Source organism: Acipenser ruthenus, chromosome 21 (assembly GCF_902713425.1).
Source record: "Acipenser ruthenus chromosome 21, fAciRut3.2 maternal haplotype, whole genome shotgun sequence".
Lineage (NCBI taxonomy): Eukaryota > Metazoa > Chordata > Actinopteri > Acipenseriformes > Acipenseridae > Acipenser > Acipenser ruthenus.
The window spans coordinates 6,972,085-6,999,025 of NC_081209.1; the positions used below are offsets into that span (position 1 = coordinate 6,972,085).

The 26,941-nt window shown below is 38.8% G+C and overlaps 2 protein-coding genes across 4 annotated transcripts; both read left to right on the plus strand.

Annotated features, from left to right (window-relative positions):
• Positions 1–1,134: 1,134 nt before the first annotated feature.
• On the plus strand, positions 1,135–16,726 carry LOC117426703 (P2X purinoceptor 4-like). 2 transcript variants are annotated; one of them, XM_034901898.2, is made up of 14 exons: positions 1,135–1,275; positions 1,427–1,496; positions 6,657–6,804; positions 7,626–7,697; positions 8,114–8,186; positions 10,304–10,400; positions 12,013–12,093; positions 12,344–12,485; positions 13,055–13,191; positions 13,630–13,720; positions 14,056–14,121; positions 14,238–14,351; positions 15,132–15,239; positions 15,599–16,726. In XM_034901898.2, exons 3-14 carry the CDS (start codon positions 6,661–6,663, stop codon positions 16,112–16,114), a joined length of 1,641 nt encoding a protein of 546 aa, XP_034757789.2. In that variant the 5' UTR covers positions 1,135–1,275; positions 1,427–1,496; positions 6,657–6,660; the 3' UTR covers positions 16,115–16,726. The 2 variants fall into 2 exon arrangements, with proteins under 2 accessions (XP_034757789.2, XP_034757788.2); XM_034901897.2 differs by lacking the exons at positions 1,135–1,275; positions 1,427–1,496 and adding an exon at positions 5,348–5,671.
• A 399-nt stretch (positions 16,727–17,125) lies between these two features.
• On the plus strand, positions 17,126–23,797 carry p2rx4a (purinergic receptor P2X, ligand-gated ion channel, 4a). 2 transcript variants are annotated; one of them, XM_058994656.1, is made up of 12 exons: positions 17,126–17,384; positions 18,228–18,375; positions 19,088–19,159; positions 19,254–19,326; positions 19,797–19,899; positions 20,250–20,333; positions 20,605–20,746; positions 21,314–21,450; positions 21,687–21,780; positions 22,014–22,079; positions 22,530–22,625; positions 22,726–22,937. In XM_058994656.1, the coding sequence occupies exons 1-12, from the start codon at positions 17,242–17,244 to the stop codon at positions 22,780–22,782; spliced, it is 1,215 nt and encodes a 404-aa protein (XP_058850639.1). In that variant the 5' UTR covers positions 17,126–17,241; the 3' UTR covers positions 22,783–22,937. The 2 variants fall into 2 exon arrangements, with proteins under 2 accessions (XP_058850639.1, XP_034757791.2); XM_034901900.2 differs by lacking the exon at positions 22,726–22,937 and adding an exon at positions 23,014–23,797 and having other exon boundaries at positions 17,127–17,384.
• The last annotated feature ends 3,144 nt before the right edge of the window (positions 23,798–26,941 follow it).

Genomic DNA, 26,941 nt, shown 5'->3' on the forward strand with positions numbered 1-26,941 from the left:
AAAATTAAAATATTAATATCAGGCTTAGTTATTACTCATCATATTTTATTTAGCTCAAGCAGACGTTCTAATCAATTTAAGCTAATTTGTACGATTAAATGGACCCCACAGACCAGGCTGCTATTTGCACTGTGTTTTCATGAAAGCAAAATACTCCAGCAATGAGTCAAAACTAGAAAGACAAAAAGATGGACTTAAGAGTCTTGGTCTAGCTTCTCAAAGCTATTTACTCCAATCTGTCATTAGCGCAATTTTTATCTGAAAGAAATAATACAAATATGAATAAGAAACCACTTGAGACTTCTTACAAGTTCCTAAGTTAAATGTCTTAGTTGTATATATCTGATTTGGTAACTTTATTGGGTGTGTTTGTCTGAAATAAATAACATAATGTGCTAATGACGATTCAGAGTAATTAGCTTTGAGACTGTAGCCCTTTATATTAACCTGCTGAGCTGTTTCTCATTAGAAACACTGGGCATTTCATTTTACTTTCACAAAAACAGTGCAAAATGCACACTATAAATAAATAGTGACTAATGCTCTGAATCAATATGGCTTCTCACTTCGGCTCACTCTGCTGCTGTATTTTTCCACAGCAGGACACAGACATAAGTTTCTCCTTCAGATTCTTGTTAGTGGCCGTCAACAGAACTCCTGTTGCTGCACAGTAGAAGGCCGTATCTAAAAAAAGGGACTCGTCAGACATTTTTTCATCTTTTCCCAGAGTCAAGAAGTAAACGAACGCCAGCGTGATGGTGAACAAATACACTATCACCAGGGAAATGATCATTTTGCAGATCAGTAGGTAGGAGTTTCTGCTCTGGAACTCGTTCTGGTTTCTTTTCATTTGCTGGGTGTGCTTGTAGATATGGACCACAAGCTGGCTGCTGGTGGTCACCATGATTATGAGGGGGATGGGACATAGAAATAACACAAAGATAAAAAAGTAAAGATCGCTGGCAAACTTCTTTGGGAAACTGAAAGCAGGTTTGGTGCATGGCGTGCCCAGGGTGTTGTTGATATTGTAAGTGTTGTTAGCAGTAGCGTTTGCTGGCATTATTGGAATAAGATACAAAAATGGGCAGAACAAGACGAAGCAGAAGAACACAGAGAGGATGAGAGCCCCGTTGACAACCAGCGAGATATTCCTCTTGAGCTTGATGAAGAGAGTGGCTGGTAGGCTGATGATCTTCACACAGTAGAAGACACAAAGCCAAGCAATGGACCAGAAACTTGAAGCGCTGGCACTGAACAAGATGAAGAAGACCACTGGTATGACTCTTCCCATGTCGGTAGTGCAGTAGATTTTAAACTCATACAAATATAGACTGTAAATCGTTGACAAGTCCAAGATCATATTGGAGAGTGAGGTGCATGAAATTATGAATTCAAGTGTCTGATAACTTTTGCTTTTCCTCTGCAGATGGACGGTCATGACAAGATTGAAGAGATTCCACAGCACTCCAAACACCAGCAGAGCTCCGCTGATGAATGTTAGTATTACAGCTCCAGCTGATTGCATTGTGATTTGTTATTTACTACCAGCGTACAGATTGTGTCCAAAAAAAAAAACACCTGTAAGGTCTAAGCCTCAGCAAGCTTGTGTGGAACAAAAGATGTGAAATCCGTAACTGCTTGAGACAGTGATTATAAAAAAAGTCATGCCAATATATCAGTCAGTTTCACTGGCTCAGACTAGCTTTTGACATGCAAGGTAAAAAGAAATAGCTGCGTTATATTTAGCCACTGCTAAAATACAATTGGCTCCATTAAGCTGATTTACATTTGCTATTTATCATATTGAAATGCATTAAAAAAACAATGATGTTAATGCATGTAAAGGACTAGGATCTGGTTTAAGTCAACAGAGTATGGTGATCTTAACAGGGGCGGCAGAGCCGGGGAGGGGGGGGGGGCATGCACTCTCACTTTTTTACAAAAGAATCAAGTGCACAGCAGAAAAAGGCACTTGTATACACACAGTGTTTAATTGTGGTTATACTCTATGTACACTTTTAGTTTGTGAGATGTTTCTTCACAATAAAGGGCTAAAGTACAACAAAAAAAAATGTTTAACAGAAACAAAAAATAGTAGCAATGTAAATTAATGTATTTTATTATTCGTTGTATTTATTCTTTAATAACAATAAAACTCAGTAAGGAGAAAAGACCTCAGTATTAAGAGATGTCCAATTTCTTAGTGGGTGTTAGTGTTGTGGCAGTAGAAATGTTTGATTTCAATTGTGACTCACCAGATCAATGCTAAACTAATTGTGTTAATAAGACCCAAATGACCTCTCCACTGAGCAACTCCAGCTCTAATTTGCAAAAAGGGAAATTTAGATGATGAATCCAGGCAGCTCATAGACTTCCGATGAACCCATCTCTCAACCGTATGGATGGAAGTAGTCTTTCCTCATAGATTGTCATTTTCTAATATTGTGACATATTTATTGTTACATTCGTGGAATTCAGGAGCCATCTCAAAATGCTTTAAAAAAATTTAAAAAAACAGCTTTAGTCAAAAAGCAACACTGACGAAGTCATCAGGCTGCAGGATGCTTTTTTTTTTTAAACTCACTCTACAATGCATTCAGGTACCAGCTTTTACATGTCTCTTTCCTTTATGAGACTGCACGAACCAGAATTCATTGTGATGTCCCATAGTAAATACATAGCCAAGTGTAATAAAGCACAGTGAATGCACGGTAAACCACAGGTAAGCATAGTAGAGGAAGGGTAAAGCATATTTAGAAAATGGCAAACCATATAGTAAACTATGGTAAATACATAGTAAAACCATAGGAAAAGTGAAAAATTGTGCAAATCTACCATGGTAAACTTTTCTAAAGGGTGAGTTAAAAGATATCCTGAACTGTCCCAGAGAAACACCATTCCCATCCTACTCTGTCCATATTCACATACAATGTTTAATCAGTTATACAACTCCTTACCGCTATAAAAACGAGGAAAGGCAATCTTGATGAACGAGATGGTGCTTCCAGCTGGAAACATCCTGCTATAAAACCCTTTTTTTATTTAGCTGGATCGCTTTCCTTCTGCTGAGAAGTCTGATCACAGTATTTTCATACTTTACTGCAGGCTGACACCCAGTGGTGTCCTGCAGTAAAACAGTGGAAACTTAGCAAGAAGGTTACCCCTTCTATTATATACTCATACTGCATACTGCTATTACCATTGCCTAACTATATTTACGGTTTCGGGTTCTTTTGGGGACAGAAATGAAACTGAGGCTGTGATGGAATGAAGGCTGAAGCCGTTTATTTATGAACAATAATTATTTATTTCTTAGCAGACGCCCTTATCCAGGGAGACTTACAATTGTTACAAGATATCACATTAGTTTTACATACAATTACCCATTTATACAGTTGGGTTTTTACTGGAGCAATCTAGATAAAGTACCTTGCTCAAGAGTACAGCAGCAGCGTCCCCCACCTGGGATTGAACCCATGACCCTCTGGTCAAGAGTCCAGAGACCTAACCACTACTCCACACTGCTGCCCTATTAATTAATCAAATAAAATGATAAAGTAGGGAAGGGAACTGGGAGTCAAAAATGAAATTAAACGATTTCAAGTAGCTTTTTCTTTACTCTACCGTATGCACTTTCCCTCTCTATCTCTCTATCTCTCCACGCACACCCTTCTCTCTCACTCGTCTTCCCCGAATCTCCAGGTCTTTTCCAAGTATATGCGCTCCGCCCTCTACATCTTGCGCGTCAAACCTGCACCCCAATTGCCCTACACACACATTCACACACACACAGGCACCCCCTGCACGCATACACATACATTGCAACCCCCCCCCCCACACACAACATGCAACCCCCTGCACGCACACACCACCAGGCAACCCCTGCACGCACACACACAACCTCTACCCTATCCTGACCTTATCCTCCCCAGGACCGCTACAATGACATAAATCGACCATTTTCACCGAAATGAGTGCAAGTATGCATTATAAAATATTTGCTTTGATTCAGAAAATTGTTCCACTACAGTACTGATAATGTTAGTTATTCTTTGCAGACTTGGAAAAATCGCACCCACTGTGATGACTCACATTGCAGAGTCTGTAAATGAATAGATCTTTGGAATATAATGACGCCTATGGAAGTTTACAGCAGTGCATTTCCACGGTCATTGTGCAGTTTTCACATAGCAGTTTACCATTATCGGTCATGTTTTTCAATAGGCTTGACCATATCCCTGTGGGCTATGCAGTGCGTACCTTGTATGCTTTACCATGGCTAAATTACACTTTTAGTATAGTTAGTACATTTTTATAAGGGAGATCCTTAACTGAACATTACTAATTAATTATTCATTAAAAGATATTGCGGCTCTATTGTTATAACAAAAATCTCCGAATTTCCGAAGCCTTTACATTTTAGAAGTATTACACTTTCGGTCAGGAATTCTAACCACGAGGACCCCTCTGAATGAATGCATTGTGCTGCTCCAATGTGTGGGCTGAGGGATCCGTGCTGGACCCTTACTGCGGTTTAACCGCTTCGATACGCTATCACTTTACCACGGCATTGCATCTTTAGCAAAGAGGGATGTTCGGATACGTCTTTTAAAGTCATGATCTCAATTAATACTAAAAACCTGAAATTAAAGGTTGTATTGCTAAATTCAAAACCCAAATTCAAACCACATTTCAACACATCTGCTCTTGCTGGTATAATTAGATGATTATTTCTAGTTCTGTTTATATATATATATATATATATATATATATATATATATATATATATATATATATATATATATATATATATATATATAGATAGATAGATAGATAGATAGATAGATAGATAGATAGATAGATAGATAGACCAGCGCAATCTCACGCTGGCTATGACGCGCAACAAATAGAAAATCGAGTTTTATCCTGTGGGTTAGAAAAACACAAAGAAATGTATCATTTTTAGGCTTGCGTTTCTTTTTTTTTATATGGAGACGTCATAAAAGCACCTTAAGGGCTATATTTGCAGAATTAACAGTTAAATGTATACTTCCTTTTTGCTGTTTACAAACTGAGAATAAGTTATCATAACAATTAAAGAGAAAATGAAAATAACAGGTCGATACCAGTTAAAAATGCTCCAAAAAATACAAAGTAGCTGTCCTCAAACGAGGACAACAGCAATTAATGGGTTAAAGGAAGTGAAATAATAAGTCTTTTCTGTAGTCCTTTCTTAAAACGTGCCTATCTGTTTAAGTGAAAGATTTAAAATACCCCTATTTCCAGTTGTTCACAAAAAAAAAAATGCACACGAAGTACAATAATGTAATTACACTGCCTTACGAGCATATCGTTGGCATATTTATTATAGTAATGGTGCTTAGTGTCTATTCGTGTGCTAATGTTGCTAATACTGCTGTCTGCCCACATCTCTAACAATGAACAACAGAATACGCGTGTACCTCCGCGTAGTCGTGCATGCGACGGGAGTGCCTTGCTAATTTTAAGGAAGAGAATTAAGAACGCTATGTTTTTGTAACGTTTTCAGAGGCATCAGAATGGGTCTGCGTGATTTCTGCGAGTACGAGACGATTAAATTAGTGCGGATTAGAAGCGTTAAACTGGGATCCCTGAAATGGAGCATAAACGGGACCATTTTAGCATTTATCTGGTGAGTCAAAATTCAAGTTAGAGATTTCTACTGCAAAAGCATTGACAGTGAAATAAAATGGACATGAGGACGGTTCCTCGAGGTGAATTGTCGAGGAAAATATACTATTTGTTGAATTGTGCCCGTTAGATTGGGGTATTAGGATACGTTTTGCAGATGCAAGTTATTGACCGTTTATAAAAACTATTAAATTATTTTCAATATCATCGTCATAGTGATTGATTCTTTTTCAATCACATTATTATTATTATTATTATTATTATTATTATTATTATTATTATTATTATTATTATTAATAAGAATACAACTTATAATAAAATAAATTCATTTTTTCTTTTGAAATAATATATCACAAAATGTTTTGGTCAGTGGTTCCTTCTTTCAACGAATCATGGAGTAGCATAGCTCAGATTCCTGAGTTTACATTGTTTGAAACGAAGGTCTTTAAAAGTGAGACCTACCAGAACCAAGGAGAGGATTGTACACTATTCTCTCCTGATCTTTGTCATCATCCTGAGTGTTTCTGAGTTATGTTGCTCCAACACTGAGACTGAATTAGTTTTCCCTTAATTTGACTCCTAACGTGTTTTTGAGTTAAATTCACTGTCTGCTGCAGATTGTAGGCTTATTCACTGGAAACATTTGATGTGCACAAAAACTTAATAACATTGCACTTTCCAAGAATAAATAGATGCTAATTAATTCTATAATTTTGTATTCCCGTGTATTTACTGTATTCAGATTAGGGTGTGCCAATAATTTGTTCCCCTAGAATTAAATCTGTATTATGACAGTGCTATCAAACTTTAAAAGTACTAAATAATAAAACAAACAACTGGGTAACTGATGGTTTGGAGCATTGTATGGTGCGACATCTGCTGCAAGGATAGCAGCACCATAATTACAATTTAATCCTGCAGTAAGCGTGACTAAATGTTTTTCTGTGTCAATTCTACCTGCTAACACTGTGTTTGCGACTGCGCAGCATCATGCTGGTTTGGAATAAGGAATACCAGGAACACGATTACGTCGTCAGCTCGGTGACCGCGAAAGTGAAAGGCGTGGCGGTTACCAAGGACTCCGATCTGGAGGGAGTATTATGGGATGTGGCCGATCACAGTGGTCTATCACAGGTAACACACTAACCTACGTTATACCAAGTCAAGTAGACAAACCTTACTTGATGTTACAAGGTACATACTATAAAATACTGTAAACAACATGCTCTTGAGCAAGCTAAAGGAATGATCAGTATCCGAAACTCCTATCTGTAAACCGTTAATTCACTGGACTTTTCCTCATGGTCTACTATTGCAGCCTACAAATGGGTCAGTTGGATCAACCTATACACCACCACGATAGGTAACAGCTGGATTTCATTGGAGAATCACCCAAAAAAACAAACATATGTGCATTATCCTGGTGGGGTGTAGGTTAAGGAAATCCAGCCCCAAGCCTAATTGTGTGACCCCCCTGTGCAGTTCAGCAGTAAATGTAATATAGTTGACTACGCCACCCTCACCAGATGTTAAGAATATATAAGCGACCTTGAATATTTATCCAGTCATTAGATCTTACCCCTAACACAGATTCCCTTCAATTAGAAAGATTGCCCCCAATGGAACTGTTTATTAAAACAAAGTCAAACTCTGAATAGGAAGGGTAGCAATGTATTATACAAACAAGCAATATGATATTTAGTAAACAACAATAGTCCAAAACACCTGTTAGGTTGATGCAATACTAGGGTAGATTATAAAGGTGCTGCAATTTTACACAATTGATAGTGTGAGCTATAATGCAAGGATATTTTCTCATGGAATTAAACACAACATACATTGGTTCTCATTTGTTAATTGCTCTAAATAACAAACACACATTTCACTAACTAATGCTTTAAGGGCTATGTATGTTCTAATTGACTTTGTATTACAAATCTCGTTTTCTTCCACAGGGGAAAGACTCCTTTTTTGTTGTTACTAATGCAATAGTCACAAAGAATCAAAAACAAGGCAGCTGTCCGGAGGTAACTACTTTCAAATGCGTTGGCATCTGTATTGTATATTATCAAAGGTGCTGTAAATATATGCATGGAAGCACCTACCATTCAAGCACCTACAACCGGGCCTCTATCAAAGTGTCAGGTGTTCCGTCTTGCCCGTTGTAACTGAAACTCACTTGAAACAGTGAGAAGCTGCTGTTGTATATTACAGAATGCATTATTCAGTCTTCACTTACAGGACAATCCATTTACACAGAAGTGTATTCTGCAGCATTCGTTCAAAAAACTTGGTTTTCAGTGATTTACTTAAGGACGCCTTATTGACTGAAGTCACACACATAGACAAGCTTAACAATGTTATCCTTGATGTCCTTGAAAAAAAAAGCAGGTACATTTATGTAGCCTGCATACAGAAACCAGGCCTTTTCAATCGTTTTTAGGTGCCAGATTCTGGAAAAAAATGCCGTTCAAATAAGGATTGCACAAAGGGATATACTGACCAGAAGAGTAATGGTATGTCATGTTTTACTCTATTGCCTGTTTTAATTGAGCTGCCATCTTTAAACATTTGTGTATGGAATTGGGATTCTGCAAAACTCAATGATTCTATTCTTCAATAATGAGCCTGAAAGCAAAATGAACCTTGCTTTAAGTAATGTTTAAAAGTAAGGTTTTTAAACAATCTACATTTCAAACCAGTTTCAGTGCCCCTGTACCCTCGTATATCATTGTTTAGTTAACTTACTTAACTTAGAAAACATCATAGAGAAGAGCTTACTAGTTTATTTGGGCTGTTATTCACTCCCTTAAAATTGTTTCCCTGATCTACTACATTCCTCATATAACTGTATTTGTATTGTGCTTAGTTATGTTATGTAAATAAATGTTGATGGAAAACCATACAGTACTGTGCAAAAGTTTTAGGTAGGTGTGAAAAAATGCTGTAAAGTAAGAATGCTTTCAAAAATAGACATGTTAATAGATTATATTTGTCAATTAACTAAATGCAAAGTGAGTGAACAGAAGAAAAATCTAAATCAAATCCATATTTGGTGTGACCACCCTTTGCCTTCAAAACAGCATCAATTCTTCTAGGTACACTTGCACAAAGTCAGGGATTTTGTAGGCATATAGTCAGGTGTATGATTAAACAATTATACCAAACAGGTGCTAATGATCATCAATTCAATATGTAGGCTGAAACACAATCATTAACTGAAACAGAAACAGCTGTGTAGGAGGAATAAAACTGGGTGAGGAACAGCCAAACTCAGCTAACAAGGTGAGGTTGCTGAAGACAGTTTACTGTCAAAAGTCATACACCATGGCAAGACTGAGCACAGCAACAAGACACAAGGTAGTTCTACTGCATCAGCAAGGTCTCTCCCAGGCAGAAATTTCAAGGCAGACAGGGGTTTCCAGATGTGCTGTCCAAGCTCTTTTGAAGAAGCACAAAGAAACGGGCAACGCTGAGGACCGTAGACGCAGTGGTCGGCCAAGGAAACTTACTGCAGCAGATGAAAGACACTTACTTCCCTTCGCAATCGGAAGGTGTCCAGCAGTGCCATCAGCTCAGAATTGGCAGAAAACAGTGGGACCCTGGTACACCCATCTACTGTCCGGAGAAGTCTGGTCAGAAGTGGCCTTCATGGAAGACTTGCGGCCAAAAAGCCATACCTCCGACGTGGAAACAAGGCCAAGCGACTCAACTATGCACGAAAACACAGGAACTGGGGGCAGAAAAATGGCAGCAGGTGTTCTGGACTGATGAGTCAAAATTTGAAATATTTGGCTGTAGCAGAAGGCAGTTTGTTCGCCGAGGGGCTGGAGAGCAGTACACGAATGAGTGTCTGCAGGCAACAGTGAAGCATGGTGGAGGTTCCTTGCAAGTTTGGGGCTGCATTTCTGCAAATGGAGTTGGGGATTTGGTCAGAATTAATGGTCTCCTCAATGCTGAGAAGTACAGGCAGATACTTATCCATCATTCAATACCATCAGGGAGGCATCTGATTGGCCCCAAATTTATTCTGCAGCATGACAACGACCCCAAACATACAGCGAAAGTCATTAAGAACTATCTTCAGCGTAAAGAAGAACAAGGAGTCCTGGAAGTGATGGTATGGCCCCCACAGAGTCCTGATCTCAACATCATCGAGTCTGTCTGGGATTACATGAAGAGAGAGAAGCAACTGAGGCTGCCTAAATCCACAGAAGAACTGTGGTTAGTTCTCCAAGATGTTTGGGCCAGCCTACCTGCCGAGTTCCTTCAAAAACTGTGTGCAAGTGTACCTAGAAGAATTGATGCTGTTTTGAAGGCAAAGGGTGGTCACACCAAATATTGATTTGATGTAGATTTTTCTTCTGTTCACTCACTTTGCATTTTGTTAATTGATAAATATAAACTATTAACATGTCTATTTTTGAAAGCATTCTTACTTTACAGCATTTTTTCACACCTGCCTAAAACTTTTGCACAGTACTGTACATGAATAATGTTGAGTATTAGAATCTGCCACTTTTTAAATCACTCAGATAGTACCTTTAGAGGCCTTTCAAAGGAAGAAAATTATAAAAAAAAGTTATAGAACAAATTGAAACCTTTGAAAATGTTTTGATTTTTATATCCTCAGGGGTTCAGACTGGCAAATGTGTTGATTTTGACTGGTCAGTAAAGACCTGTGAGGTTTTTGCCTGGTGTCCGATCGAGAAAAGGAGGGTTGGTCCCAAGTAAGTGTTTTATAGAGCACAGTGTGGTATTGTGTATGTTTTTTACAAACTCAAAATTCTGTTATTTAAAGCTGACAAACGTTTGGGCTATTGCCTTCAGTTAAACCATACACCACTCAGATACCTTCAGCCACTACTGGGAAACAACCACATTTTGATTGTGTAGCGTATATTATAACAATAATTAGATTTCCTCAAGAAAAAAATGGGGGCAAACAGAATGAAAAGGATTTTGTCATATTAATAATCCCAGTATTTCATTGGTTGCGGCTGGCTGTTGAGTTTCTGTTTCCCTAAAAGGAAATCAAGACGAGCAGTTTGTCAGCTAGTCCGTCTTGGTTCTCCCTTTTTTCTTCTTTCCAGTCCATAAATAGAGCTGACGTGATTTTGCCTCCGATGCTGTTTTCTGAGCTTCCTTTTTTCAGATGGTATCTGTTCCCCATTGCAGTCACAACGTCCAGTGTGCAGAGCTCTCCAGAGGAGCGGTTACTTTCAGGATTAGACTGCACTTGCAGATCTCTTGATCGAGACCTCCTACTATGCATTCACTGTGTCCCTGTGATCTACACACCACATTACTGGATCCTCAGCTGATGCACTATCCTTGCACTATTGCACTACTAATATGTCATTGTAGTTATAACTTGTTGTAATCCTAACTTGTTACATCCTACTTCATATTGCATTTTACTAGTATTATTTGCACTTACAGTAAACCATACTGTATTTAAATATGAATCTTGCATTGTAACCCTGTAGTGCCCTATAGCACCTGTAAGTCACCTTGGATAAAGACGTCTGTCAAATAAATAAAGAAATAGTAATAATAATTACCAGACTGCAGGCTATAGTCTGGACAAATGTTTTTTTTTTTTTTTTTTATTTTCTTTTTTTAAAATGTAGTCGTCGCCAATTATTTTTACCCCGGTTTTCACCCCAATTTAGCATGCCCAATTATTATCTGTATCCCCGGCTCACCGCTCGCAACCCCCCCACCGACTCAGGAAACGGAGGCTGAAACACGCGTCCTCCGAAACGTGCTCCTTCCAAGCCGTCATTTTTCGCACTGCAGATCCACAGCAATGCTACCAGACCTATAGTGCCGGAGGACAACACAGATCTGGCGGCTCCGCTGCAGAGCCACAGGCGCCCTATCGGCCACAGGGGTCGCTGATGCGCGGTGAGCCGTGGATTCCCCTGCCGACCTAAGCCCTCCCTACCCGGGCAGCGCTCAGCCAATTGTGCGCCGCCCCCTAGGAACTCTCGGTCACGGTCAGCTGTGACATAGCCTGGATTCGAACCTGCGATCTCCAGGCTATAGGGCACATCCTGCGAGGAGCGCCTTTACTGGATGCGCCACTCGGGAGCCCCTGGACAAATGTTTTGTAGTAAGAATACTGTTTCTGATTCTTATTGATTGAGTCCACTACTAGAGGGAGCTCTGCTTAAGCAGTCTTCTGAGTGCATACAAATGGAACAGGTATCTGTATGGCAGAGTTGGGTTCACTGATGGGATCAAATCACACATGACTATTGTCTTTCCCTAATGTGAAGGGTCAAAGGCATGAAAATGAATTCTCAGTCAATAATGTCATTCTTTTTTTCTCCCTAGACCTGCTATTTTGGGATCAGCAGAAAACTTTACCGTCTTAATTAAAAACAACATTGGATTCCCTAACTTCAATTACACGAAGTAAGACTTTAGATTACAATCCTTTGGATAAGACATAAAACCGAGGTCCTAGTGTAAGTGACTCTGCAGCAGCAGCTGTGATGCATAGTTCACCCCTAGTCTCTGTAACTTGCTTTCGATAAAAGTGTCTGCTAAGTGACCAATTAATAATAATAATAATAATAATAATAATAATACAAGGTATCTTATTGTAGTGCACCATGCTGTATTAAAAGCATGTCACATTTATTCTGCTGTGTTTTTTTTACAGTAGAAACATTTTGCCGCACATGAATGACACCTATTTGCGAGGGTGTGTTTTTAACCGAACGACGGATCCATACTGCCCGATATTCCGCCTGGGATATATCGTCCAAGAAGCCGGGGAGAATTTCACAGAAATGGCTATTGAGGTTCGTTCCTGATTGTTTTCCCTTCGTAGAGTCACACAATGGGGCTTCTGTTCTCAGGGCCAGAGCGGCCAACTGCAACCCTCTGGATTGCATTGCAGAGAAATGAGAAAACAAAGCAAAGGAGGGAGAACCGGGGACTTCACATGACTTTCCTTACTTACTGTCCCCTTTTTCTTGTGTTGAAGAGTATGCTTATTTGGCTCATAGAGTGATAACAGGTTTAACAGGGGTAGATCTTGAGTCTTTACAACTAAAACCAACGACAAGCCTTTCTAAAAGTGCTATTATTCTTTACCATCTTAAGGAAGCTTTCATTTTACATACTTTTCCTTGGTTTGTCTTGCTTACATTTTTGTATAAAACTGCTGATTAAATGGGGACGAAACTTGGTATTAACGTGATTTAACATAAGTTACTGGGAGTATCAGATTGTGAGGATATCTGGAGGTGTCTCTCTGTCTGTCCACCTGTCAGTCATTGCCATTCAACCATTTCTTATTCTATTCTATTCTGTAGCTACTGTTCTGCACGCTGTGTAAGGGTGGTTTGTGCATACACTTGCATTGCAGGGGGGAGTGATAGCAATACAGATCAACTGGGAATGTAACCTGGATCGGCTGTTTCACAAGTGCGTCCCGGAGTACAGCTTTCGAAGACTGGACGAGAAAAACAGCAACAAGACCATATTTCCTGGCTTGAACTTCAGGTTAGCAGGAGTTTAATCTTGTATTACAGGGAAGGGATGCGCTTTCAGTGTCTGATAAACTGTTACCAGGAGCTGGTGATGTCACATTAGGCTATAGATGATATTGCATACTGTTGACTGGTAGGCTTGAGTTGTCAGCCACAGTGAAAGCTTGTTGCTATTAGTCTTAGTTGTTTCAAAGTGGGACAATACCCTAGAGCTGGAGAACCATCCAGTGGCAGACAGAGGAACTGTTGTATTTCAGTTTAAACGTTGTCATTTTGGCAGTGATGTGATGTAGTTGGAAATGGCTTTGCAACAACAATATACTGTTGCAATTTGCAATTGTGCTGCTTGATAACAAACCATAAGAGATACTGATATGCCTATTAATAATTCCTGTGGGTTTAGCAGATAACGCTGTATACCAGAGAGCAAGCTGTTGGTCTTTATTTGCAGATTTGCAAGAAACTATAAGCAGAATGGAGTGGAAGAACGCATGCTGTTTAAGGCGTATGGAATCCGGTTTGATGTCATGGTTTTTGGAAAGGTGATTGGGGCTCTTAGTTTTAGCTTTATTTAGTGCATGTAAAATGAAACCAAGTTCTCAGATCACTGTGTATAAACTGCTAAAAAGTACACCGACCCTAGGTTTATTAATTATCTTTCAGTCCTTTAAACAGGTTAATGCTCTGCTTAAGTTTCAGCAGTTTGAAAGTGAACAACCCTTCCTGTTAAACCTGCAGTCTCATTTAGAGTTTCTCCTGACACAAAATTAAAGACAATAATAATAATAATAATAATAATAATAATAATAATAATAATAATAATAATAATACTGACCTTTAAAGCTGCTTAAATGATGTCTATTTTTCATTTCAAAAGGCAGGGAAATTCAGTGCAGTTCAGCTGATTATATACATTGGCTCCACACTCTCCTACTACGCACTGGTGAGTCTGAAAACAATTGCGATATATTGTGCTAATGCGCCCTTGTCTGTAAAGTGTGTACACAGTTTAGTTAGTCACGGATCTCTTGAAGGTTATTTCTTCCATGTGCCTTTCAGACTACAGTGTTGCTTGACTGGTTCATTACAACATATGTTCATCCCAGTTGCTGTTCAAAGGAGGTCAAAAGTAACTACACTGGGAAGAAGTTTGAATCTGTGGATCTGAAACAGGTAAGGACCGGTTACCAACGCTGCTACATTGAAGTGAATTAGAAAACGTTAGGTGGGGCTCCCAGGTGGCTCACCCAGTACAGGTTTGATAAGTCAGGAGCTGACCGGTTTGAATCTTGCTTGCGCTTACTACTGTAGATACTACTGTAGGGCAGCAGTGCGGAGTAGTGGTTAGAGTTCTGGACTCTTGACCGGAGGGTTGTGGGTTCAATCCCAGGTGGGGGACACTGCTGCGGTATTCTTGAGCAAGGTACTTTACCTAGATTGCTCCAGTAAAAACCCAACTGTATAAATGAGTAATTGTATGTACAAATAATGTGATATCTTGTAACAATTGTAAGTCGCCCTGGATAAGGGCGTCTGCTGAGAAATAAATAATAATAATAGTTGCCGATCTAGTTGCTGCATTTGCTTTTTTCAATTGACTGTGATTAGTTTTTCTCACCAAGCAACAGCGGCCCCCACCATCCAAGTGTAATCGATTGGCTAAAGTCCTCAGGATGGTTTGTGGGGAGCTGCCTAATCGAATTGGTCATTCCAAAGCTGATCTGAGTGATAACCGAGGTGAAATCTATATTGGGCATTCCTATTTAAAGAAAAAAAAAATAATCTACTTAAAAGTTTTTTTGACAGAATAATAATAATAATAATAATAATAATAATAATAATAATAATAATAATAATAATAATAACATACATGAGCAAAGCACAGGAGTGGTTAGAAACAGATAGTATCCAAGGTGACAGAGTTAGGATTGTAATCTCCTGTGTCTTCTGTAGAGCCCTCTGTACGTCTCCTTTGTGGATGAGGACAACATTGCGGTGGTGAAAGGGCCCTTCAGAAAGAGCTTACAGGAAATGAAACCTGCCGCTGTTCAAGTGAGAAGGGTAAGTTGTGAGACTGTTTACGGTAGATGATGGGGAGTTTATTCAGAATTTTCACTCCTGGAATTAACATGTTTTCTCCAGGCAGGAAGGTAATGTCATGTATCTCCCGTACCACACCTTTGAATGTTTCCTGTTGGTCACTATCGCCTCGGAAAAGAAGGGGAGGGGTCTACAGGGGATGTCTGACATCCTTATCCTGTTTGGTCAAGCAAATGCATGTGGAACCAAGGAAAGAAAATGAAAAAAGTGAAAAAATATTACAAACTCTACAAGTTCTTAAAGGTGATGAGATTGTCATGTACTGTGTGTGGTTCTCCGTCCACATGGTTTACAAGGACTGTATCTCATTTATTTTCCAGCTGCACAATGAAAGTATGAGAGAATGCCTGAGCTTGCTGCAGAGGCCTCCCAGCCGCAGCAAAGACATGGAGATGCGAGAAGTGAGACAAACGGGAGAGAATTCGAAGGAACACGAAACAAACCCTCCACTGTGGTGCCGCTGTGGACAGTGCCACCCGATGCCAAGCTTGCAGGAGCAGCTGTGCTGCCGCCGAAGCGCCGGGCACTGCATCAGCACCTCAGCTACATTCTCTCGACTCGTCCTTGACAGGCAGACTCTGGAGTCTGTACTGCTGTACAGGGGCCCGCTGCTGGACCTCAGCCAGGCACACACCAGCACCAAGTGGCTGCGCCACTGCGCCTACAGCCAGTACACCCAGTGGCGCTTTGGAGACGTGGAGCCAGGCAGCTGCACTGTGATACCGAGCTGCAGTGTGTGGAAGATTAGGGAGAGATACCCCAGTGTGGAGGGGCAGTACACTGGCTTGTGTTGTGAGAAGAGGGTGCTAATCAAACATGATCAAGGTGATAAATGAGACTCTAGGTTTAGCTTTAGTGGCCCTGAAACTACTGGAGTTTGTTCATCAAAAAAGACTCAACGTGCAGTTTTTAAGTGGAATAAGGAAAGGGGTACCCTTACAAACCTGAATTCACAGACTACAGCCGTCAGTGCATTTTTTATACTGTTTTATTGTCGTTTTACCATGTATTGTTCTGAGTGTTTATACTGTATATTTTTCATTGATAATCAAAGACAGATAATTAAGTTTTGTCCTGAAGTGATGTTTTACAAGCCTTTTGTACCACGCTGAATGCACAGAAAAAGGACCTTTTAAGAGCCTCTGGGCAATGAACTGCTCTGGACCCCCAGTGCTTACTGCCTTGAATAACTGGCTCATTTTAAAAGACAGTACTGCTCCATTTCACATTATATTCAGAATCTGAAGATTAAGAAGTTGATTTGATCAAACTATATCCTACCAGGCTAAGCTACAGTGTGATTTTTTGTGCATTTTGCAGCACCAGGAAAGGCCCCTGTCTTCTTTATGGGTTCACGTATATTGTTAATTTTTTAATTAATTTTATTTGTTTAATTAATTTTCATTGTTATGTTATTCATTAAAAAAAAAACACTGTTTCAGAGTCTATGACCTTGTTAATAGTGGTGCTTCCACTGTCAATGATAACATGTGCTCTTCGCTTTACTACCTAGATTAATAAAGGAAATTATTGAAATTAAAAGGAATGCCACTTTTGGATTAAAGTTGAGGAGATATATAGTAACCAATCACAAGACAATTGGTCATAATTGGGTGGCAGGCATAGATGTGTGTGATTAGACTCATTAATATGCAACATCGTATTGCTCAGATTGCACAATACAATAATAAGACAGTAGCCTATATTGTACATACATGCTATGTATTTTTTTTTTTTTTTTAAATGCCATCTATTCCAAAGACTAGATATTAAACAGATGTTGTTGAAGAGGTGGCAACCAGCACAACATCTGACCTGATGATGTAGTTAAAACACCTGATCAAATTAACAGAGCTGTGAACATTGTCCTCTTGTGGTTTGTGTGACTCCATCTGAAAGTCTTGTGACTGGTCTGGTGGGAAAGTGTAATCGTTTTCTACAGTCAGCGCATTGTTAAACAGACATGTCTTTTTCATGCGGTTGCTGCAGAATTCTTGGCCCGGTGCTTTTTGAATACGACACACCGAGAATAGTGTCAATTAAAAGCAGAAAGGTCGGACTAATAAACAGACTTGTACAGCTGGGGATCTTAGCGTATGTGATTGGGTAAGTGTAGGATTTGCGGTAAAGATGTATTCCGGTAGGTGAATGTAACTTTGACATGATCTTTATTTAACAGCGCGAAATTGCAACGATTAGAAGGATAATATTATAAAAACAATTCTGTTTAATACACCTCTTTTAATGTTACTTCTTTTTTCAAAATATGTAGCCTACTTTTTATGTACAGCCCAGTTGGGTCACTCTGTTCGTGTTAGTTAAGAAGTTTCAGTTTCGTTTTAAATCAAAGTAAAGTGAGGATTACTGTGTATGCATACTAAATCTTGCGCCACGCCATCCCAACAATTTGATCCAGTCTGTTCCTGTTTTACTGGAGACGACGTTCCTTATTTTTCGCGTACACTGTGGCCGACGCAGGAAATAGTGAAAACAAATCGAAATAACTCAATTCAAAGTCAAAACAATAGAAGATTAGAATTAAGAATTATTGACACTGTCAAAATTTGACTCGTGTGGTTTCTAATAATATGAGTGCACGTTTCGTAAAAAATAAAGCAAAAAACTACGTTGACATACAAAAAACTCTCCTGTTTCAGTACGCTAGCAAGCGAGGGATAATGGCTTCTTCTGAAGCAGTGTCCAACTTTCTATTGGGTTTATTAGGGTTATAATTACATTTTAATCACCCCCATGAATCAAAAAATGACGCCCTGCGCTGAAGATTGTTTCATTCTATTTCATAAAGGGTCATTTGAAAGGTTACCAAGTTTATATTAAAACTTTAAAGAATATGCCAATGTTTTTTGTTTTTCATAAGAATATTTGAACATTATGAATCCATACTTAAAACTAAGTGTGTTAAACTGCCCATTGCCCCTGTGTCCACAGCTGGGTGTTTGTTTGGCAGAAAGGTTACCAGCAGTTTGACTCGGTCATCAGTTCAGTCACAACCAAGGTGAAGGGCGTCGCAGTGACCAACACCACTGACCAGGGAGTGAAGATCTGGGATGTGGCTGATTATATTATCCCACCACAGGTATTAGACTGCTCCATGAATCACTTGTGTACACACTATCATCCGCGCCGATACACCTACACACTCTCCCAAGGATTGCATGACAATTAAGACACCATATAGTGGCTTTTAAAAAGTACCAAATAACAAAAACAACAGTTTGCAATTATACAATGCTAACACTGCATCAAGTAACAGAATCATCAATTATATACATTCGTTTTTTTTTACTTCTTTTCATAAGCCCTTATAAGGATTGCAACGGCAGAATTAAAATTGAATTCTGGGGTATGTAATGTACAGCAGTTTTGTTTCATGTTGTCCACCATTGTTAAGGTGACCATATGGCTCTGTGTTTAGCGGGACAGTTAAGGCTTTTCAACTCGCAACCCAATGCATTGTGGTACGTTTTACCTGTCTCGGGTACCATTCTTACCTTTAAGAGAAGCAGGACTACGCTTACCAGAATGCATTGGGTTGTGAGTTGAAAAGCCTGAACTATCCCAAACTATCCTGCTGAACACGGAGCCATATGGTCACCTTAACCATGGCTGCTGTCTCCAGCTATTGGCTCAATTAACTGCTGATGTGCAATGGTAACTGCCTAGAGACAGTGGGGTCTATTGAATTCATCTTCACAGAGTTCAGCTGGTATTTGATTCAGCACATACTGTATAAGATCTCTGTGAAGCCTGTGTCACCAGGCAACCTGTATCTTCTTTTTCCTTCACAGGAAGAGACTTCCTTTTTTGTGATGACAAACCTGATCATGACTCTGAACCAACAGCAGGGGCGCTGTCCTGAGGTAAGGGTAGAACCAGAGACCTTACTGGTTTAGTGATTGTATTGAAATGTAAACTACTGCCTCACGTTTACACTACATTCTGTATTTCTCGCAGATGCCAGAGGACAGCCCGCACTGTATCTCAGACAGTAACTGCACTGCAGGAGAACAATCGCCTAGAAGCAATGGTATGATTCGGAGTGTATAGTGATAGACTTGTAGCTAGTAAAATGCATCTTATTTCAACTTGCTCTTTGTTAAAGCTTAAAGCGTTTCTGTTTTCACCATCACTTGGAATATCTCTCTCTCCCTCTCATTCTATAATATATATATATATATATATATATACACACACACACACACACACACAGAAATTTACAAACAGCTCTGTATCCAAGGATACCCATCAATCACTAGAAATGCTTAATGACAAAGAAAAGTAATTGATAATAGTAATTAATAGCTAATTACGGTATTAAAATAGTAAGGTTTCAGTTTATCAATTGCTTTTCTTATATATATATATATATATATATATATGTGTGTGTGTGTGTGTGTGGTTTGTGAGCAATTAAACAATACTCGATGCTTCCATACAGTATTATTACTTTTTGTGTGCATTGGAAATAAAGCTGACTAAATACATTTCCATGTTTAGGTATTCAGACTGGAAAATGTGTTCCTGTCAACAGTAGCACAGCTGTTCACACCTGTGAAGTACTTGCTTGGTGTCCCTTGGAGAATGATGTTGACCTCTCTCAGTAAGTTCCAGACTCAACGAGATCCCCAAGGAGCAGAATTGGGAGGTTTCCTTTCCTGTAAAGAATGAATAAACCACAAATCAAAACCTGTTTTCACAATGAGAAATAAAATACTTGTCATTTTTCCTTTTAGATTTGCACATTTAGTCTCCAGTAATACGACAATACAAATGTGATGTTTGTGATGTGTGTACGTGTGTTACTCTCTTCAAATACAAGAGGGCGCTGCCTCATTGAAATAACGACTAGATGCAGTTGCAAGACCAAGGTTGTTAAGAAGTGCAAGGGCTGTCTGTGTAGATGTACAGCGACAAGAGTTCATATTAATGCTTCTTTTTGTTTCTCCAAAGCCACCCTGCCCTTCTGAAAGATGCAGAACAATTTACAGTACTAATAAAGAACAACATCAGATATCCCAAATTTAACTTCACCAGGTAAGTGTTTTTGATAATGCTTTATGTTCTCTACATTCACATTCATGGGTTCCAGGAGTAAATGGCATCAAATAAAGTCCAGTTAAAAAGAACAGTGTCACCCAACACGCTTGTTTTAAAATCTATTCTATCTTGGGGGGGGTTCATCTGTGCTAGACAAGATTTGCCTGGCAGTCAGCATTTATTGAAATAGTACGATGTTACCTATTTCAGAAGAAATTGTAGAGACCTACTTGTTTCATGCATTGTCTCCCCCCCCCCCCCCCGCCAGGAGAAATATTTTGCCGCATATTAACGGCAGCTATCTGAAGCAATGTGTATTTAACCGGACGACTGACCCAGACTGTCCCATCTTCAGACTGGGAGACATTGTCCGAGAGGCTGGGGAGGACTTCCAGGAGATCGCTGTGGAGGTCTGTGTCCCAGCATCTCTCTCACACAGGCTCATTTGCTAAGCATTTAGTGTATACCAGCCTGCTGTATTATACATTATTTCTGCAAGGGTCTTTAAATACCAAGGAAAAATTGCTTCCCACGCATTACAATTTTACAGCATTGTACAGGGAATAAACCTGGATTGCATCCCCAACTTTTTAGGGGTAATCTCTGGAGGTGGGAGGTGGTTGAAGCAATCCAGTTCTTATAAAATGCTTTAAAAAAAAAAACACAAAAAAAAAAACTGTTCAGTGGGTAACCCGAGTTTATTTTCTGTTTTTACCTTTGATTGGGGTGTGTATCTGAGCCAAAAATAATTTCTTTTAAAAGTAATTTAATTAAGAATCTGTGCTGCTGTCAATGTATTTTTTAAATATAAAAGGCAGAAGCTTCAAACCTCTTGCACATTGTGGAATTGAAAATGAAAACCACAATCGACTCCGTAACTATTAGGGAAAGAGTGAAAACCTAAAGTAAATGCAAGGTTTCCTGGGAGGGGGTAAAAGTGTTTTTGAAGAAAGCACGGTATGTGGGGTTTGTTCCAGGGTGGAGTGATGGGAATCCAGATTAAATGGGATTGTGATCTGGATCAGTCGGTCTCCAAGTGTGTCCCCCAGTACACCTTCCGCAGGCTGGACAACAAGGATGTGCAGAACACAGTGGCACCTGGATACAACTTCCGGTGAGAAAAAAGGCATTGCTATAAATAAAAATTACTGAGAGTTTCATTTCCAAGATGTTAGAAAAAGCACATTTAATCTATTCTCACTGTACGCTAGGTAATGACGTATAGTACCTGTCGGACTAACTGAACAATAGATTCTCATCAAAAACCTAAAAGGCAACTTGGCAGCACTTTGATGCAATGTGTTTTAATACCTTCTGTTATTATGGTTACTCTGATGATTATTTCAACAGGTTTGCCAAATATTATAAGGGTCCTGGCGAGGTTGAATCCAGAACACTGATCAAGGCTTATGGAATTCGCTTTGATGTCATGGTGTTTGGAAAGGTGAGTCTTGGCTGTTCCGTTTCCTCTAATCAGCTCTGCACATTTGGATATTGGTCTAGGAAAGACAGCTACTTAAATAATGAAGACGTAAAGTAGGATATGTATATCTATGCCGAATTGTATTTCATTTTCCGTATATGATAAACATATGTATTAAATTAGTTATCCTCAGTTATTTAATTCTGAAAGAGTTATTTGACCCAAACCATTCAGCATACTCCTTATTTTCACAGGCAGGGAAATTTGACATTATTCCAACGATGATAAACATTGGCTCAGGACTGGCACTTCTGGGAGTGGTGAGTAATACACGGTTACACACAAACATGTACTGCAGTTATAATTCAGAAGAACATTAGAAAATGTACGAACGAGAGGCGGCCATTGAGCCCATCTAAGCTTGTGCGGTCTCAGAACTTTGTCAAGTTGGGTGATTCTGCCTAACACCGTGACTAGGTAGCCTATTCCATAACCTCACCACTCTCTGTGTGAAGTGTCTCCTTCCCTCTGTCTTAAGTCAATCTCCACTTAATTTCCAACTGTGTCCTGTGATCCTGGTTTCTGTACTGTGCTTTAAGCATTGGTTTTGGGTTAACTGTCATCAGACCTAACAGTGGTGTGTGTGTGTGTGTGTGTGTCTATATCTAAGATGGATAGAACCCAACGTGTTGCAGTGGTTGTCCGGGACTGAACTGTGTTTGTATTGAGATATACAAATTCAATGTATAAATCACCTTTGCTTCTCTTAGGCTACAGTTCTGTGTGATGTGATTGTCCTGCACATACTGAAGAAGAAGACTTTTTACAGAGAAAAGAAATACAAATACGTAGAAGACTATGACTTGGTAAGTCAATTAAACCGCCATATTTCAAGAACATACCTGTAATATTCAACTTGTAAAATAAGAAACTGAACCCTGAACAGTTTTACACCTGTCCATCCAGGAAGAGGAGTCTCTTTCCTCAAAAGGCAGAAGACTGTTGGTGCAGCTGTCCGTGTAATTCTGAAAATCCAGTTTGTCTTAAATACTGTATATCCATTATTTGAGATCCAGATGTGTTAAATACCTTTTGAAACACGTTGTACCTCATTCAAAGCACCTACCACAATGTAATCATATGTGTGTGGCTGTGTGTATAAATACATATGCATGTTAAATTATTTTGCAATGGAGATGATAATGTTTATTAAAAAGTGGTCTTCTAACTTGGATTTTCTTTTTGAATTTAAAGGTAGGAAATTCACCTGAATGTGAAACCCCCTAGGCAGTCTTTCACAGAGGTGTCACATAACCAGGCAGGGCTGCTCATCGAGCTCCGCACTCTGTGGAAACCAAGCGCACATTGTGCATGAACTGAGGATGATGTGTTAACCTTGCCTCAGACGAGCCCTACTCACATGCTGTACCCACCTGTATCACAATGCTAGAACCCAGCTGATGATCATGAAACCTGAATAGATGGTCTGTTCACTTAGTTAAGAAACATTCAGAACAGCTGAGTATCAAAGTATTTTATTCCACAAGAAAATTGGAAAAAAACATTACCATATTGAAATGACTTGGGTATATGACAGGCTGCATAGCACAGTGCATACTTTTGCCCGTCAACAAAAGGAGGTGGAACTAATCTTAATCCCTTATGAAGTGCAGTGACTACACGATTCCTAACCTGAACTGATTGTACTTGTGCAGAATCTCTTGTATCTGGATTCATTGTCAAATGTATTTTTTTGTTTTCTATTCACTGGAGAATTTATTGAAAATCTTTTTTTCACTTGTTATAAAATAATACCTGTTTTTTTATTAATGTTTTTAATATATATATATATATATATATATATATATATATATATATACACACACACTGTATAATGTGGTTATAGAAAATTACTATGCCATCTAATAGGATATTTGCATTGCACAATGTTACAACTGTAGTCGGGATCCTAAACGAAAAATCAAACCCGACTTATTTTTTTAACATTAAAATTGTGGGTTGTGTTGTTGCCCATTAAGCTTGTGTTTGCTTTCTGCCTAGATTTGGAAGCCATCACACGGTATAAAATCAATCTATGACATTGTAAAATAAACACACAGTACAATGAAGGCAACTTTTATTTTATTTAAATAATATATATTTCACCATGAAGCTGTATTCAAGACCTTTCATAGCCCTGCCGTGTGTAGTGCATTTCAGCCTCTGCTGTCAGGTGAACAGCTGTCTATATAACATGGATACGGAGTACAGGAGAGCAAGTAAAGAATGAAGCATGTGCTTAAGGGTTAGCAACTACTGTTTTGTGCCAGACCCTGGAGTGGGAAGGCAGTTGTATCTTTTTAAACATGATTACAGTATATCAAGACATTTTGTTCAGATATTTATTTATTTATTTTTTTTAACAGTTTTACCTCAAAATACATGAGCAGTAATACCCAACACAGATAAATGAATTGCACGAAGCAGCCTTCCTTACATCTCATCCAAAGTGGCATTTTTGTACAGCATTGTTTTTGTCTTTTAAATTTCCACTGCTTTCCAGTTAGCAAACAAAGCACTACTTGCAGTCTCAGGGCCAATGGACTCTCATGAGACTGTGCTCCTCTCGTCTGGCTGCAATTCAAATTGATTTGAACACCAATGTTCTAGAATGGTTGCCGTAGTTACCAATGTGTGGAGGGTATTGCTTCTTATATATATCACATGTATACTACTTTTTTTCTTCTTTGCATTCTGCATACACTATTTCATTGCAGTTAAGATTGTATGCAAGTTGAGAGATTACTGACCGGCTTTAACCCTCTGTTGCACTGTGTCAAGGAAATTGAATTAGGTGGTCCATATAGCAAGCTTTGTGCGACGTGTTTGGAATATTTATCACACAGCATGTACATCTTTCAGTGTGCAGTAATTCTTTTTTTTTTTTTTTTTTGTCAAGTGTATGTAACTCTCAAACAGGATAAATGACCTTCACGTGACCTTGATCTAGTGTTCTTGTTTGGGACACCATGCAACATCAGGTTAATATTTCTTAAGCTAGGTCTGTGATTTTAAACCTTCTGTATACATGCGTTATATTAAACTAGACAGATACACTGCAGCCCAGGTCTGATAATAACAACCAATGCTATTGTACTTCAAAGAAGGGTGGCATCTACATAAAACATAAGAAATACAGTCCATACATATCATACTAAGAAATACAATCCATTCTACTACACTGGAACAGCAATAACTTACAGCAGTATAACAAGGCCTTTGGCCTATGTGTGCTCTCAAAGGCATACAAAAATGTCACCCTAAAAGTCTAAAGTTTGTCTCCCTCCGCTCCTTCAGAAGACATCAAGGGCAGAAGGACTTTCCACAGCCATCAGTCGGGGATTTTCTAGTACAGATTTATGATTTTGACAGTAACAAAAACAATAGTTTTAAATGTGGTTTTAAAATGGTCGCTTTTTTCCCTTACAGATTTGATATTAGGTTATTAAGATTGAATCATTTCAGTACCACTATCGTCTATCTAACTTTGTCACATGAACTGCCTGCTGTCTCCAGCGTCCTCACTGCAGAAAGTGTGGCGGTGGCCTTTCACTGGGAACCCTGCTCTGTGTGTAGTAATGGGTGTCACAGGGGGCAACACAACAGGACGGTTTATAGGGAAAAGGTCATTCTCAATGTAAAACCGAGAACCACTCAAAATGATTGAAAATGTCTAAATAGCAGATGTACTTTTTTCCATTCCACAAATCTTTTTACACTAAAAAAAAGACAATCTAAAAATCAGAATGTAATAATAAATAATAATAATAATAATAATAATAATAATAATAATAATACAGTAGATGCTGCTTATTAACAACCTCTCGGTTCCCAGCAAAAAGTTGTTGTTAACCCAAAGTTGCCAATAAGCGAAAAGCCCGTTTAAGTGTATTTATATGGAACAATGATATATACTGTAGTTGTACAAATATAGCACTGAAATACATGTGTTACAGTGTTAAAAAATGAACATGAGAAACACGAAATACCCAAACACAGAACTGTTTAATTCACGCGTGTGTAAAACAAACAAAAAAAAGGGAGTAGGCTTAAATAGTACTACAAACGATGTACTACAACTGTCCTTACAATGAGTAAAGCAAACATAAAAAATATGTGTTGTACTTAAAATCAATTCTAAAGAACACCATTTTAAAATAAGAAGTTGTCCAACGTTGTCTGCTTTTTACAATGTATCCCCTCTCGCTGTAAATCCATCTCAATTTTGCGTGCAGCTTCGTAGCCAGTTTCAAAGCCACGATTCTGCCTCAGTCCGCCAGAAATACGCAGTTGCGAAGTCAGTGTGTTATAAAAGCTGCTTGAAGTGTGCGCATAAATCATGCAAATGCACTCTGTAGCACTGGCAGCTAGTAATAAAGTTGTCAATAAGCGGTGTGCAGTTGATAATATCAGAATTTTATTAACATTAAAGTCTATGGGACAGGATTGATTCCTGGGAATATGTTGTTAATAACCGAAAGTTGTCTATCAGGGTTGCTAACAACCAGCATCATAATAATAATAATAATAATAATCTTCATCAATACCACACTGAAGCCATGGTTCACAATGAGAATCACCTCCCTAACCCTCCAGAGATTGAACAGATTCCATTGCTACTTTTTCACTTTTCTAGGAATCTGAATTCACATGGAATTGTAGGGCCAAACCTTTTTCTGATGGGTTTGTAACAGTTATCAAGAGAAACAGGCCATTAGAAGGGGAGCTAAAACAAAAAAACACTTTCACTGTTCCCAAGATATGCACAGGGTAAACAGTGCATAGGATCACAGAGGGTATAAACAGACTGAAAGAGAAGAACATTGAACTTTTTATTCAATGTACAATGAGGCTTAATCAATGCACAGAACCTTTCATATAGCATGTCATGTTCCTGCACACTTTTAGGGCTACCCTTAACTACTAATGGGATTCACCTGCACCTAAATAAAGTCGAGTACATTTAAAAACATATATTTATAAAATGTATTTGACCACATTGGGCTGTAACCATTCCTGCCTCGAATTCCATTATATTATCCAAAGATGCATGTATAGTGTTCTGGTTTGCCTCAGCCCCCAGAACCTCTTGTTTAATTATCAATCAGTATTTACAAAATGT